Genomic DNA, 14052 nt, shown 5'->3' with positions numbered 1-14052 from the left:
ACATCTGGCCCCGTGGCACGCCCTAAATGTGTGGCCACGTTGTCCTTCGCTTTCATCGGGCTGGATTTCCTAGAGTGTGGGTTTTCTCAAACCCCAGGAACAAAGCTCACTTGTTTCTGAGCTCCTGGGATGACCTCGCTGCTCCCTGGCCTGCTATCTCAGCCCCACCCGACAGTCATGGAGGGAAAACCAGAGGTTTCCCGCCGTGCTCCCGTCTTCCCATAATACCCGAGCTGCAGGTTGCCAACACCTCGTGCAGACTTCTCTGCTTCAGAGCTTTCCTGGTACCTCCTGAAGAGAGTAGTTGGAGGGAGAGCAATTGACTGATTATCCCAGGAAGAAGGAAACTCGGGGCCCTGCGTCCCCTCCTCCACGCAGAAGAGGCAGTCAGGCACCCTTGTTCATTTCCAAGGTCATCTGCTCTTTTGCACGGGGGCCGGTGCGTGGTTGGTGGGTCCTTCCCGAGTTCTGCTTTCAGCCTAACTTCTGCTTGAAAAGTCCAAGACCTGTAGCCCTTGGCCAGTGCTGGGAAGGGCCTCTGTGCTCCCGACTGGTTCCTGTGTGGACCCTGTCTTTGGATTCAGCCGCAAGATCCACCCTCAGTTTTGGCGAGACTGGAGTGGGCAGGGTGGAAGGGACTGGATTGACACATACCCAGCCCCTCAGATGTTGCCTGCTGTTGGAATCGGAGGGCAACACTGTGGACAGTGAGGGTCGAGGCCACCTGTAGCAAGGGAAACAAAAAGATGTGAGGAGTTCGGAGAACCAAGGAGGTCTGCACTGGGGGGATTGTGGAACCTAGGTCTGCTCCCAGCTCTGCCAGGAGCTGCCTCGTGGCCTTCAGCCATCACTCAACAGTCGGGGCTGCAGGTGTGAGTCATGGCTTATGGGCCTCGCTTCGCCTGGCTTTTTCTGGGCCTGTGGCCTGTTTTCCTAGGGAGAAGGTGCTTGGGTTGCTCCAGCGACCTAAAGAAAGCTGTCCCCCCACAATGAGCACCCGTCACCTGGGTGGTCTCAGAGGGTCTCGCCCAGCTATTAGGAGTCTTTTTTTTCTTGTCGGGGAGAAGGATCTTGAAAAAAAAAAAATAGCGGGAAAATTATTAGAAAAAGAGGACACTGAAGAAAGGCAGAGCTGCCTAGACCGTTGCCACCGGAAACTGCTTTCCTGACCTACTCTGAGCCTCTCTCCACGGCTGTGCTGGGTGCTGTGATCCGCATAACCACTCAGTGAGGATCAACTAGTCTGCGTGTGCCCATTTTATAGGTTGAGAAATGGAGGGAGAGGGAGGTTAAGAAACTTGCCCTTGCTGAGGTTTGACTCTGGGGTCTGATTTTAACCTAGTCATCTCAGACTTGGGGTATTGGGTATATTCTCGGGAGCCTCACGTGGAGTGTTGACGAATTGGGTTCCCCTTCAAGAGGAGACCTGAGTCTTGGAGAAGGCTCACAGGGGACATGAAAGTGGTCTTTAAGTTTGTGGGTTTTTTTAATTAATTTATTTTTATTTTATCTTCTTTTATTTTTGGCTCCGTTGGGTCTTTGTTTCCGCGCACGGGCTTTCTCTAGCTGCGGCGAGCGGGGGCTACTCTTCGTTGCAGTGGGCAGGCTTCTCATTGCAGTGGCTTCTCTTGTTGCGGAGCACGGGCTCTAGGTGCGCGGGCCTCGGTAGTTACGGCTCGCGGGCTCTAGAGCACAGGCTCAGTAGTTGTGGCGCACGGGCTTAGTTGCTCTGCGGCATGTAGGATCTTCCCAGACCAGGGCTTGAACCCGTGTCCCCTGCACTGGCAGGTGGATTCTTAACCACTGCGCCACCAGGGAAGCCCCGGTCTTTAAGTTTTCTAGAGATTTTCATGTGAGTGTCTCTGGAAGGTTCCAGGGAGAGAGGTATCTGTCAGCGATCTATTATCCCACGAAGGATCCTAGATGGTTGAGGAGTGCCATGAGTCTTTCCCAGTGCTGGGAAAGTTTAGGCTTGAATATCTCAGAGGGTCCTTAAGGGTAGAATAATTTGTATTTCCACACCGTTTGCTTGCTGCCGCCGAATCCTTTTCCCTTTGTGCATCTCTCACGATGCCAAACACATCTTTATCGTCCTTGGATCTGAGTTTCGTAACTGGACTCCTACTGTCCACGAAGCTTGCCCCAGATCTCGCCCGATGCACATGCTTGTCAACGTGCACAGCTGGCAGCAGTGTTGCAGTCGAGGGAGGCTCCCCTCAACTAAAAGAGCAGAGATGGTGCTGGTGCCCCAGCGCCTCGGCAGGTCTGCCGGAGTGGGGCCCGGAGAACCAGGGGCTCCAGGGGGGGCTTTCACATCAGGCTGACTCGGGGTCCTTAGAGGCAGCAGGCATTTTGCCACGAAGTGTGCACGCCGTTGAGAATCAGACTTGCTAACCCATTCCTGTTTGCCGCCCTTTTCTTTCAGACCTACTCGGGCCTGTTCTGTGTGGTCATCAACCCTTATAAGAACCTGCCCATCTACTCCGAAGAGATCGTGGAAATGTATAAGGGCAAGAAGAGGCATGAGATGCCTCCCCACATCTACGCCATCACAGACACAGCCTACAGGAGTATGATGCAAGGTGAGTGCCGTGGGCTTCCCAGGGGCTGAGTCTTTACCTCTAGCCTTGTTGGCACCTTTGCAGGTGCTCCTTCATGGTGATCTTGTGGCTGCATTGGTGTTGATGGCACTGGTGAGGGGGCCATGTATTGTGGAGGTCTGTAAGCCGTTGCGTGAGAGTCAAGACCAGTGGCTATCAAAGGAGATGTTTGTATGTTGATAGAATGTTCAAGAAGCTTTAAGAAATGCATTTCCTAATTATTTTCCCAATTTCTCATTCTTGTCAGGAGCTCCTGTGCCAGTCCTCTGACTTCCAGGTCCCCTCTTCCACCAGTTACTTCCTTTCCTTCATTCTTTTCACCTCTTCTCTTCTACACAGTTTGGAAACATGCTTGAGTTTTCACATCTTTAAAAAAAAAACACACAAAGTCTCTCCTGGATTCTGTGCCCTACTGTAGGTTGTCTCTGCTCTCTCTGCCCCGTCATAGTGGAGCTTTTTAGAGGAAGTATCCGTGCTTAGCACCTCTGTTCAACACTTCTCAGCCACACTCCTTGCCCTGCACGTCGTGCCCCCCATTCTGTCTGACAAAGGCCACCCTCCCTTCTGTGGAGCTCTGAGCTCTTATCTTACTTAACCTCTCCCAGGATTGGACAGTCTTACCCACTTCCTTTTGAAAGCCCTTCCTTCCTGTGACTCTCTGGTTCCCCTAATCTCAGCCTTGCCCATCTGCATGCTTCTCCCCCGTTACACCTGGTGCTTCTCAGGGTCTCGTCCTCTGGACCATGGCCCATCCACTCGAGTGGTTTTGCCATCACTTTCCAGCTGAGGACCGGCTCTGTTAGCTGATTGCTGCCAGCCACTTGCTCCCGGCTGCCATTTCTCCATCCACCCAGTCACCCAAGCCTGGAACCTGGCTCGTCTTACACTGTCCCCTTTCTCTCTCACCCCTTTTTCCAAGCCAGTCAGCGCTCTCTATAGATTTTATCTCTTTTAACATTTCTGACCTCCTTCCCCCTCTTGTCTCTGTGGCCCTGGCCTTAGTTCAGGCCTCTACAATTTTTTGCCGGTACTATTGCTGTGCCTCTTAACCTTTGCTCTTAATAGAGCCCTCTCTCTGTGCGTCTATCAGAGAGTCATCCTTCTGGAATGCAAATCTGATCAAACCCCTGATTTGAACTCTTGAAAAGTCTCCTCAATTGCCCCAGAGATAACCCTTAAACCCTCCAGCAGCATACGGTGCCCTTTGTAATTGGCCTGCTGCCTACCTCTCCAACTTGCTGGCTACATGGAACTCCTTACATTTCTCCAGTAGGCCTCTCTGCTTGAAGCCACCATGCCTGTTCCATCTGCCCCGCAATACCTGGCAAGTCTCTAGTCTTTTGTTAAAGACACGACTGAAGCATTACTGCCAGCCTGGGAGGATGTCTGGGCTAGCCCTAGTAATACTTTGACTTAGGTGTGGACTGGGCCCAGGTTGCCTTTATATTCTCAGAGCTTAGTCAACTACCTAGCACAGGGCTATGTTCTCATATCTTGTATGGATAGTGGTTTTTCATGTCCTATTACATGGGCATCGTTTTTTTTTTTTTTCTTTAAACTTTGTAGTCAATCTAGGCTGTGGTGGTGATGTCTTATCGTATTTACAACTTTGTCCCTGGTTTAGTGGTTTAAAATGGCAACATGTGGGTCTGTCTTGTACCATCCACATAGTGCTGTGGAAGGTGTTTCATTGCCAAGCTTGGTGAATTATGTAGGTTGTACACGTTTGGCCTACCCTTTGGCTCATGTTCACGTCTATCAGAATTCGTTGAAGAAGCCAGCCCTTTAGTTTTAAAGTAGGATGTCTGTTTCAGAGTGCTAACTAGAACAGTCTGGTAGGAGAACATTCTGTGGGATTCCGGAAGAGCCTGAGTCTGTCTCTAGAGGTTATGAGTCAGTTTTCTCCTTGCTCTCATAATTGGCCTCATGCAGGAAGTGCACCCTGGAGTATTCTTGAGCTCCGCACGACTGAGTTAGGGCATGTTCCCACACTTGGATCCCAGACCTGAAAGGTTTTCTAGCAAGTGGGATTTTTCACTTCTTGCCAAGCCATTATGATAAGAATAATGTAGTGATGTACAGCATGGTGCCAGGAGTCGGAGTCTCTAGAACTGAACTGCCAGCCTTTTTTCTGACAATCTGTGGGACTTCTTCCCAAAGAGATTTCGCCCAATTATTGTGTGTTCAACAACCACAAAGAATTTTGAGGGGCAAAAGTCAGCGCTATAGGTTGGATATAATTGAGGGAAAAAAAAAAAAAGGGAGCTTGCAGAGGACTGGAGCTTTCCTTTGTGTTGATCAGGAAGCTTGGCCATAATGGAATGGCCTTGATGGGAACTGAGGAGCCACCCCAAACTTATGAGGGTGAATGGGTGGGTGTTTTCATCTTTTGGACATCTGTAGGCACAGGAAACCTAAGGTCTTGTTGCTTTTTTAAAATTATCTGTGTGGGTGCTGGGTCCGTGTACTTTCTAAACCTCAATCTGAGAAGTTTTTGTCCATTTCTGCTTCATGTTAGACTCGGTGCAGCTCTTCAGCCCCCATGTTGACCGAGGACGTTTCCAAGTTCCCTCTTGTCGCACACAGTTGACCCGCAAAGCAATCAGCAACAGATTTCTTGTTCTTGGGACAGGGAGGAAGTTAATTAACAGAAGTTGCCCCTGTTAGGACAAGATGGTTCACCAGTAAAGGAAGTTCTCGAGCAGAGCCTTTGGTGCCTGCCCTGAGTCAGGTATGGACAGTGGAGCCTTGGGGTCTGCAGGCTGTTAGAATCAGTGCCTCTCTTTTGGAGAGCGTGTCTTACTTATTAGCACATGCTGCCCCTCTGGCTTAGGGGAACACAGGTCTGTTCTCTGACACTTACATCCTAAAAGCCACAGCCAGACAGTTCCTTTTCTGCTTTTTCTTTAAACAGGAACTAGAAAAAGATTTCCTCCCTGAGCTGGCTGTGGCTTATGACATACTAGCATTTATTCTGCCAAATAGGGGAGTTGGTGGCTTTGTCTGGAGACTTTTATGAGATGAGCTCTTTGACTTCTAGGGACCTCCCTCCGTCTTTCATCTCTTAAATGCTCTGGTTTGCCTGTAAGTCCTGATTTATGCCTGCCGTCTTGCAGTTAGTATTAACACTGCCCTCTCTCACTTTCAGAAGCGCTCCCGTTTGGCTGATGAATTATATGGTTACTTTACCTGTTTGTCGGACGAAGCCAGGGTTTCTCAAACTTGGCACCATTGACGGTTTGGGGCTGGATATCCATTCTCTGTTTTTTTTGTTGTTGTTGTTGGGGGGGGTGGAGTTTGTCCCGAGCATTATGGGATGCTTCACAGCATCTGGGCCTCTACGCACTCGATGCCAGCAGCACCCTCCCTCTGCAGTTGTGACAACCAAAAAGGCCCCTAGGCATTGTTACCAAATGTTCCCTGGGGGGCAAAATTGTCCCCACTGCAGAACCCCTGGACTAAGCATTGCAGATTGGTTTTATTCTGAGTGTCAGCTCCCATCAGTAGTGCCTTGCCTAACCCTGTGTTGACAAAGGATCTAAGACTCAGTGCCAAGGAATGCTGGGATGGATTAGTGCTGTCTGCCGTGGGCACAGGTTGGGGCATGGCAGTATATGGTAGCCTGGATTAGGCCATGGAGGTAGGAGATTGGAAAGTGCCAGAATACTAAGAGGTTGAGTACGTTACTCTGGCACTGGAGGCGATGGCAATCCGGGTGGAGAGACAGACATGTTTGTACACAGGGATCTGTGGCCAAAGCTGTCTAGCAGGACGAGTTGCCACCTCCACCTGGTGCCAGCGTGACTGTGGCAGGTGTTGGCTGTCTTGGGAATTCAGAGGAAGGTGTGGCCGCCGAGGCCTAGGGTGGTCGGAATGGCACCCTGGAGGTTGGCTCCTGTGGAAAGCCTGGCAGGTATATGTCAGTAAATGGTTGCAGCACAGCCCAGACGTGCCCGGCCCAGTCTTGTTTGTTTTAATCCTCAGCCTTGGGTTTAATTAAAGTTGGGGTGACCTGGTACGTTCACCCTCCCAACCCTGGCTTTCCCGTTTGGTTAATTTGTTGTCCTGGGCATTACTGGGTCTTCCTACCTTGTGGTTGAACCGTCCCTCAGGATTCTGTAAAGCGCGGAATGCCGGGAAAATGAGAGAGCGGGAGGCAGACGTCTGCCCTGTGGGGACAGGGTACCCAGGGCTGCCCGGGGAATTCGGGAGAAGCAGCATCGTCCGCCCTGCGGAGACAGGGTATCCAGGGCTGCCCGGGGAATTTGGGAGAAGAGCACGTGGTCTGTCAGACGCACGGCTGGGTGGGGAAAGGGCGCTTCTGACTTCCACCCTCCGTGGGAAAGAGTGTGTGTGTTCTCACAGGAGAACTGGCCAGTTGAAGAATTTGAGCTCAGTTATCTCCCCAGGAATAGAAGAAAAAGACCCTCTTCTTTGTTAATTAGTTAGAATGCCAGGTTTGGTTCACTTTCGGTGACTTTATGGTATTTTAATGAGCTCCCAGCATTTCTGGGGGAGTGGCAGCAGGGTCTGCTCTCATTCCAGACCTAAACTAATCCAAGAACTATTTAACCCTTCGCTCTGCACTAATCCCACCTCTGCTTCTCAGCGGAAGCTGCCCCAGGAGTGGTTGGTCACCACGGGCCCAGTGAGTGTCCACATGCCTGTTGGTGCTTGACTAACCTTTTCGGGTAAACAAGGAAGGGCAGAATTTGAGCGTTCTCTTCACATCTGAGGACGATCCTCCCGCATCACAGGTAAAGGGACAGGCCCAGAAACATTAACTAACTTTGCCCAAAGGCCCACAGAGAGCCAGCCCCAGACACCCGGTCTCCTGACTCCTGCCCTGATGCCCATCCTCCAGGGCGCCGTGGGTCCTCCTTCACCCTGGCTTGTGTTGGGAGGGATGCTCCCGTCCTGCTGGCTGGTTAGGGCCGGAGGGGCCCTCCTGCCCCTCTCTCTTCGTTCTCCCGGTCCTGCCGCCTGTTGCCCCCGTGAAGCTGTCTGCCCTCCAAGGTCTTTCTGAGGAAAAGCTCCATGTTGGGGAGGTGCTAGGTAGTGCTTTGAGGCTCCAGTAAACCATGCCTTTGAGCAGACTCACCAGGACAGGCCGCCGAGGAAGCCGTGGATGTGATGATTCCACTTAAGCAGGAATGTGCCGGCCAGGAGGCTAAGGCCCTGCCAGGGAGCCCTGCCAGCCGGCGACACACAAAGGCCCCGCTGTCTGAGGGAGGCCTGGAGGCAGCAGCTCACCCTGAGGGCTGCGCTCTGTCACCCCTGCCACACGGTTACCCCTGCCGGCCGGCCATGCTGGACGCAGCCCCTCTGGGGCCTGCTGGGGGCGGGGGCGGCCTGGGAGGCAGGCAGGTACACTGCAGCAGGAGCGTGAGGGCCCAGCACCTGGGGGCCCACCTATCTCGAGGGCCGCCTTGACAAATGACACAGCGCTTCTGGAGTAGGTCAGCAGGAGTCTGCCGGGTCTCTCTCGGCCTTAGCTTAAGGGAGAAGCTTGCCTTGTGACCAAGAAGTGTGCAGAAAAGAGAGCGTGGGGTTCAGACTGGTCGGCGTCCAGCTCTGTCACGTCCTGACCGACTGGGGTCCACTTTGGGCCTTCATTTTCTCATCTGCTTCTTGGCCGGATAAACGTACTTGGCGGGTTTACTGTCAGGATCAAACAAGGGGCCGTGCGTACGGTTCCTGGCCTGTGACAGGTGCCCATTAGAAGGTAGCAGTGGGACCTGGACATGCAGTGTCTTGACTGAACAGTCCCTGCCTTCTGCAAGACCTGCACATGGCGTATCCCGTCCATCCACGCTCCCATTTGCGTGATGAAAGTGGTGACCAAGTGCTTCCTCAGGTGGCTTCTTAATCTCCTCGGTGAGCATCCTCCCAGAGGCCAGGCTCTGGGTACCAGCACGTACAGGAAGTGGCTTGTTGTAGCTGCTTCCCTGTAGTGACCGTGTGATACACAGGTGAGAAGTGGCAGACGCAGCCTCTAGCTTGTCTGATGCGGTCCATGGGCCTCAGATGGCAGCACGAGGCCTTGGTGTCGATGTGGCCTCAGGGGCCTTCAGGAGAATGGTACACGCGAGAGACGGTTCCTCCGTGGCACTGGAGTCGTCCTCTGTTGATGTGCTGGTGGGCTACCAGAGGGGCGTCATGACAGGCAGCCCTTGGCCCCCTGCCCCAACACCGAAGCCCGGACAAGGAGGCTGCTTGGTCAGGCCCCCCCAGAAGGGAAGTCGGCCCACGGAATGAGGCTACTTAATTGTGGTCACGCCTGTCTGTCTCATTTCTATGTAACGGTCTTTCTAGAAGAGGAATCTGTGGTTAATGGGTCCTTTTCAAGGATTCAGCTTTCGGCTTGCTTTTTTTGTTTTGTTTTTAATCCAACCCAACAGGGCGGCTCTGCTTTGCTCTGGGCCGGCTGAAGTGGGAAAGGAGAAAGAAGTGACCTCTTGGAACCTGAAACTTTGGCGGTGGTCGAGAACTTGGGCCCATGTCTCTGTTACTGTAACCCCCCTCGCCCCAACAAACAAACAAACAACAAAAACTCACCTGCATAGCCTCTAATGGCTGAGCTGCTTTTTGCTTTTTTTTTTTTTTTTTTTTTTTTTTTTTTTTGCAGTACGCAGGCCTCTCACTGCTGTGGCCTCTCCCGTTGCGGAGCACAGGCTCCGGACGCGCAGGCTCAGCGGCCATGGCTCACGGGCCCAGCCGCTCCGCGACATGTGGGATCTTCCGGGACCGGGGCACAAACCCATGTCCCCTGCATCGGCAGGCGGACTCTCAACCACTGCGCCGCCAGGGAAGCCCTGCTTTTTGCTTTTAACTTCCCTGGCCTAGTTCCTCTCTCACTACCTGCTGAACACTGCCTAGCAGCTCGTTTTTACTGTTTTCTCAAGTTCTGGCCCTGAGACCCCAGGAGAGCATGTCCTGGTATGCCAGGGCGGAACACTGGTGCATTTGGAGAAACGGGTTGCTTTCTTCCCCTGCCCGATTTCTGGAATTAAGCTATCAGAGGAGAACAAAGTAAATTCCCTAAAACTAAAGAGATAAAGAGAGCTGAGAGTCTGCAGGCCTAAAAGTCAGGATAATGTAAGTGGCTTCTGTAAAATCCCTTTAGTCTTGACCAAGGCTAATGGCCCAGTATCGACCTTTGTAATAAATTCTGTTCTTCTGGCAAACAGCGCTGACTGGGGCTCGGGGTGCCATTCCAGCTGGGCTTCCTGACTCTCGTCGAAGAGCTGGTCTCTCCAACACGAGCTGGACCGCAAACGCAAATAGGGCAGAGCTCTAAGCTGAAAGCTAAGAACAGAAGCCCTGTTCCAGGAGCAAATTCCGGCCCAACAGTTACCAGCCCATCTTTTATTTCATTTGAGCGCCCTTCTCAAGGCGACCGGAGCCACTGGCTTCTGCAGGGAGCATCTTCACGTGCCACCGTGGTTCGTCTCCTAGCATTTGTGTTCCTGGTTCTCCAGGTTTGACCGAACCTGGGAATGGGACATTCGCAAAGCCTGCTGTCCTCCTTGGAGGGCTGTTTGTGCTCCGACTTGGAGCCAAGTTTGTCCTGAGCTTTGCCTGGCGGTGTCCATCTCATTTCCTGCTCGTGTCCCTTTGTTCTTCCTTCCTGTCCTCCCCCGAGAGCCCAGCCCTCTGCAGAGCTGTGACCTGTGGCTTAGTGCTCTCTGTACCAGACTTAGCCGGGGCCTCCTCCTGCCTGTCTTTTCTTTTCCCCGAGGGATTGTTTCAGAGCAGGGCAGAACTGGCCTCGGGGGTTGTCAGGTCCCCCCCACCCCCCCGCCGTGTCCTCGTGGCCTTTGCAGTGGGCCGTCTACACTCACACGTGGCTTTGGAATCTCCCTCCATCCTGGAAGGCTCATCCTCGGCAGCAACCCCTCATGGAGTTTTTGCTTCCGGCCCTGCCCGCAGGAAGGTGGATGAACAACGAGCAGTGGTTTGGGCAGGTTTGCCTGTGCGCTGGGAGCCCACCTGTGTGAGCCGCCGGGTGCGTTTTGGCCAAGAGAGGGCTTGTCGGGGGCCTCGCTTGCCCCCGAACAGAATGAAAGAGCAGTCCCTCGGGCTTCTTCCTAATTGTCAGGGGTGCTGGTTGGGGAGGGCTGCCCGATCTCTGTCTCCTGTACCTGGGTTTCAAACCCCGACCTTACCCCGGGGAGCACGTGGGTGGAGGCAGTGGTTGGGGCCAGCTGGCTTCTGGCCTGGAAGCTGCTGACTGAGCGTCTGCTTGGTCCGGGCCCACCCTTGTACCTGGCAAGAACGTTGCTGGTGCCCACGCCGTGTGCTTGGGAGCCACTGGCAGGCTTTCCTCCTCGCTGGCTGACCGCGGTGCAGGCAGGCTGCCAGGGCTCCGCGACACGAGGCCGCTGAGGCGTGGCACCAACCCGCAGCCTCTGCTAGCAGGAAGCATTATTTTGCACCTGCTTTTCCTCACCTCTCTGTTTGCTTCCCAAACGCTTGTAACCCAAGCTCATGAGTTGGGCTGGCTTTGGAGAAAGTGGCAGACAGCTTGCGAGGCCGGTGTGACACATCGTGAGTGGGGATGGCCCGTTCCGCGCAGCACTGAGGCGGGGCTGCCGGTGGCACAGAGGGCCCTGCCCTGTGGGAGCAAAGTGGGGAACTAGGCAGGCATCTGGAGGCCTGGGTTCTTAGCCCAGCTTACGTGACTTTGACCAAGTCATTGGGTTTCTCGGGACTTGGTGTCCTGACCTCTAGATGCAGGTGATTGGACTGCGTGCTCTCTAGAGCCTTCCCAGCCTCCAGGGTCTGAGCTCAAACCCACAGGTCTCTCCATGTTTTACACCTGGCGAAGTGCTTTGCATTTTGGCCCATTGGGACCAAAATGCTGCCCCGGAGTTTGCCCCAGCAGCCCGGGGCTCCCATCCCAGGTGACACGGAGCAGGGGTCCCACAGGGGTCTGCTGTGCAGTTTTCGCAAGACAACCCCCTTGGTGGTGGACAGTCTGAGGCCCGCTGGCCATGGGTCGTGCCGTCTCTCACTCCACGCAGGTGTGTTGTCCAACCTGTAGCTGCCCTTGCATTCGTTTTTGCTTGGCCCGTATGCACGGCTGTCAGTTCTCGAGAAACCCGGCTGACCTGAAGACAGGTCCCGCGGGCAGGACCCTCTTCCAGGTGCCCCCAGAGAGCAGCCCCGCGGCAGCTCGGCAGGTGTTATCTTAGTGAGCGCTCTAGTGAGTCAGCCCTGGGCAGCCGCTGTTGGTGAACCGGGCCCGTTCCCTTCCTCCTGTACTTCCTGTCGGGGCTGATGTCACATCGCGGCTGAGCAAGCCTCGTGGCCTTTTATGGACAAGAATCGGCAGCTCCTCTCACAGAGGAAATGAGCCAGAAGGCCCCTCGCATAAGCCCGTACCTGGGCCAAAATACCTGCGGTCAGGGCTCCCCTCCGCCCACCTGTGCCGGGGCCTTCTGAGCTGGCTGGAAACACCTGTCTGTTTGGACATCGGAATCGGCTCCAAAAGGCCTCAGGGCTTTTGGGGTTTAAAATAAAATCAGGGCAGGGAATGGCCTCATCACCGAATATGTAACTTAAAAGCTTTCTCGCTGTCGTCCTTCCGAGGAGGCTGCGCAGTGGGGGAGCTGGGAGGTGCAAAGGGCTGGTGTCATTAAGGACAGTTTCCAAGCGCCTGCACTGTGCCTCACGCTTCAGGCACCCGTATCATTCGGTCCTTGGAGTGGCCCTGCCCTCTGATTCCCCAGAGGCCAAGGGGCCGTGCAGAGCGAGGATCGTGCCCCGGGCTCTAGGGCGCGCAGCCCCTGGCTTTCTTCTCTCCGCCGCTGCTCCAGACACATGGACTGGTGGTTGTCAAGTGTGCTCGCAGGAACCCCATCTCCACTGCCCAAGCAACTCTGACTTTTATCTCCTGCTCTTCATATTAGGGACTCAGGAAGATTTTTATCCTGAGGAAAGGCTCCTGCTGCTTCTAAAAGAGTTGAAAAAAGCCCTGAAGAGATTCGTATTCTGTCTCTACCCCGTCCCCGTCAAGTCAGTACCAGGGCAGGAGGGGTTCAGGGGCCTAAGTCAGGCTAACGTCTTCATTCTGTGGGGAGCCTGTTTCCCAGAACAGGGCTGTCTTTGGTGGGCGCACTCCCCTGGTTCTGGGCTGTCGGGTTCCTGTCTGTCTGTCTCTCTCCTCTGTTGTGGAGGAAGGAAGGGTGTTTTCAAATAAGTCTTCGGTCCACGTAGACCCAAATAAGGACTTGAGCGAACAGTGGAGTGGTCTGGACTCTCGAGGGTCCGTGTCCTGAGAGCTGACCATGTGGGGAGTGAGTATTAAGGAGGGTCCCAGCCGGAATGCTCCGGGGCTCTGGTAGAGTAAACTGCGCCAGACGGAGAGCCGGCTGGCTGCTGAGAATTCCCTCCACCCCCTACCCAGAAGAGATGCTTCTGAGCTCAGGAACGGAGCAGAAGTGTGCTGAGACAGGCTTGGGCAGACCAGGGACAGCGCCTGCCTCACCTACAGACCCAAACCCACTGTAAAAACTGCCAAGGCCGACGCTGGGGGCCACAGTGTCATTCATGGTGGGCAGGTGGATTCAGGGGCACCCGCTGGTGGGGGCAGAGTTGAGGAAATCAGAAAGGCCTCCCATCACTTTTCCTCTGTGAAAGCATTTGCCCAAATGAATGTTCTGGCAAAGCAAATTAAGGTTTCTTTAAAGTGTAAAATGCAAGGATTGGAGGGTTTCCTTTTACGCTGTGTTGACAGTGGTCACTTGGCTTCAGGAATTGGAGGTGGAAGGTCAGAGGGGAGGGAGAGCTGGAGATGGTGGGGTGGATGGAGGTTACATGAGGAGTTCGGGTCTGAAATTGGGATTTGAAGCGTGTGCAGGCCTGTGTGTATGTGCGTGTCTGTGTGTGTGCACCCACAGGCGTGTGTGTCTATGTGTACATGTGCCTGTGTGCATACACACGTGTCTGTACATGCTCCTAAGCACGCCTGTGTCCGTGTACATGCACTGTGTGCATGCGTGTCCACGTCCCTACGTGTGCGCACGTGGGTCTGTGTGTGTGTGTGTGCCCACATGTGTGTGTTTGGGAGCTCTGCTTCCTGTTGTTCAGGAGTTCAGCATCCGATTCCTTCTCACACAATCAGAGGAATTCCAGCCATCCCGGGGACCAGGCCTGGGCAGCCCTGGGAAAACAGTTCTTTCTGGGAGGGATGGGAACGTTTCCTTTTATGGTAGTGGCAGCCGCCCGCCACCCGCCCGGCCCCGTACAGGTACATTCTTGCCACTCTCCCAGCGGGGACGGAACACGCCCGCTGCTGGGCCTCTGCCCGGCCTCTGCCCGCCGCTGGGCCTCTGCCGACATGCAGTGGGGGAGGTGCAGCCCCGTCATAGCTGTTTTGGTTCCAGACTCATCAAGGTGGGGTGGGTGCTGGAAGCTGCCACGGCTTCCCCAGCCTTTAGCACAGCGC

The 14052-nt window shown here is 54.2% G+C and overlaps 1 protein-coding gene across 1 annotated transcript in view; it reads left to right on the top strand.

Moving 5' to 3' along the window:
- The window catches only part of MYH9 (myosin heavy chain 9), a 93525-nt gene that overhangs the window by 36040 nt on the left and 43433 nt on the right, over nt 1-14052 (top strand). Inside the window, exon 3 of the mRNA XM_024743444.1 lies at nt 2426-2582. Within this exon, the coding sequence (XP_024599212.1) occupies nt 2426-2582 (157 nt within the window). The remainder of the gene's footprint in view (nt 1-2425; nt 2583-14052) is intronic.

The sequence above is a fragment of the Neophocaena asiaeorientalis genome, unplaced genomic scaffold (genome assembly GCF_003031525.2).
Source record: "Neophocaena asiaeorientalis asiaeorientalis breed wild unplaced genomic scaffold, Neophocaena_asiaeorientalis_V1.1 scaffold332, whole genome shotgun sequence".
Lineage (NCBI taxonomy): Eukaryota > Metazoa > Chordata > Mammalia > Artiodactyla > Phocoenidae > Neophocaena > Neophocaena asiaeorientalis.
This window is presented reverse-complemented; position numbering and strand designations above follow the sequence as displayed.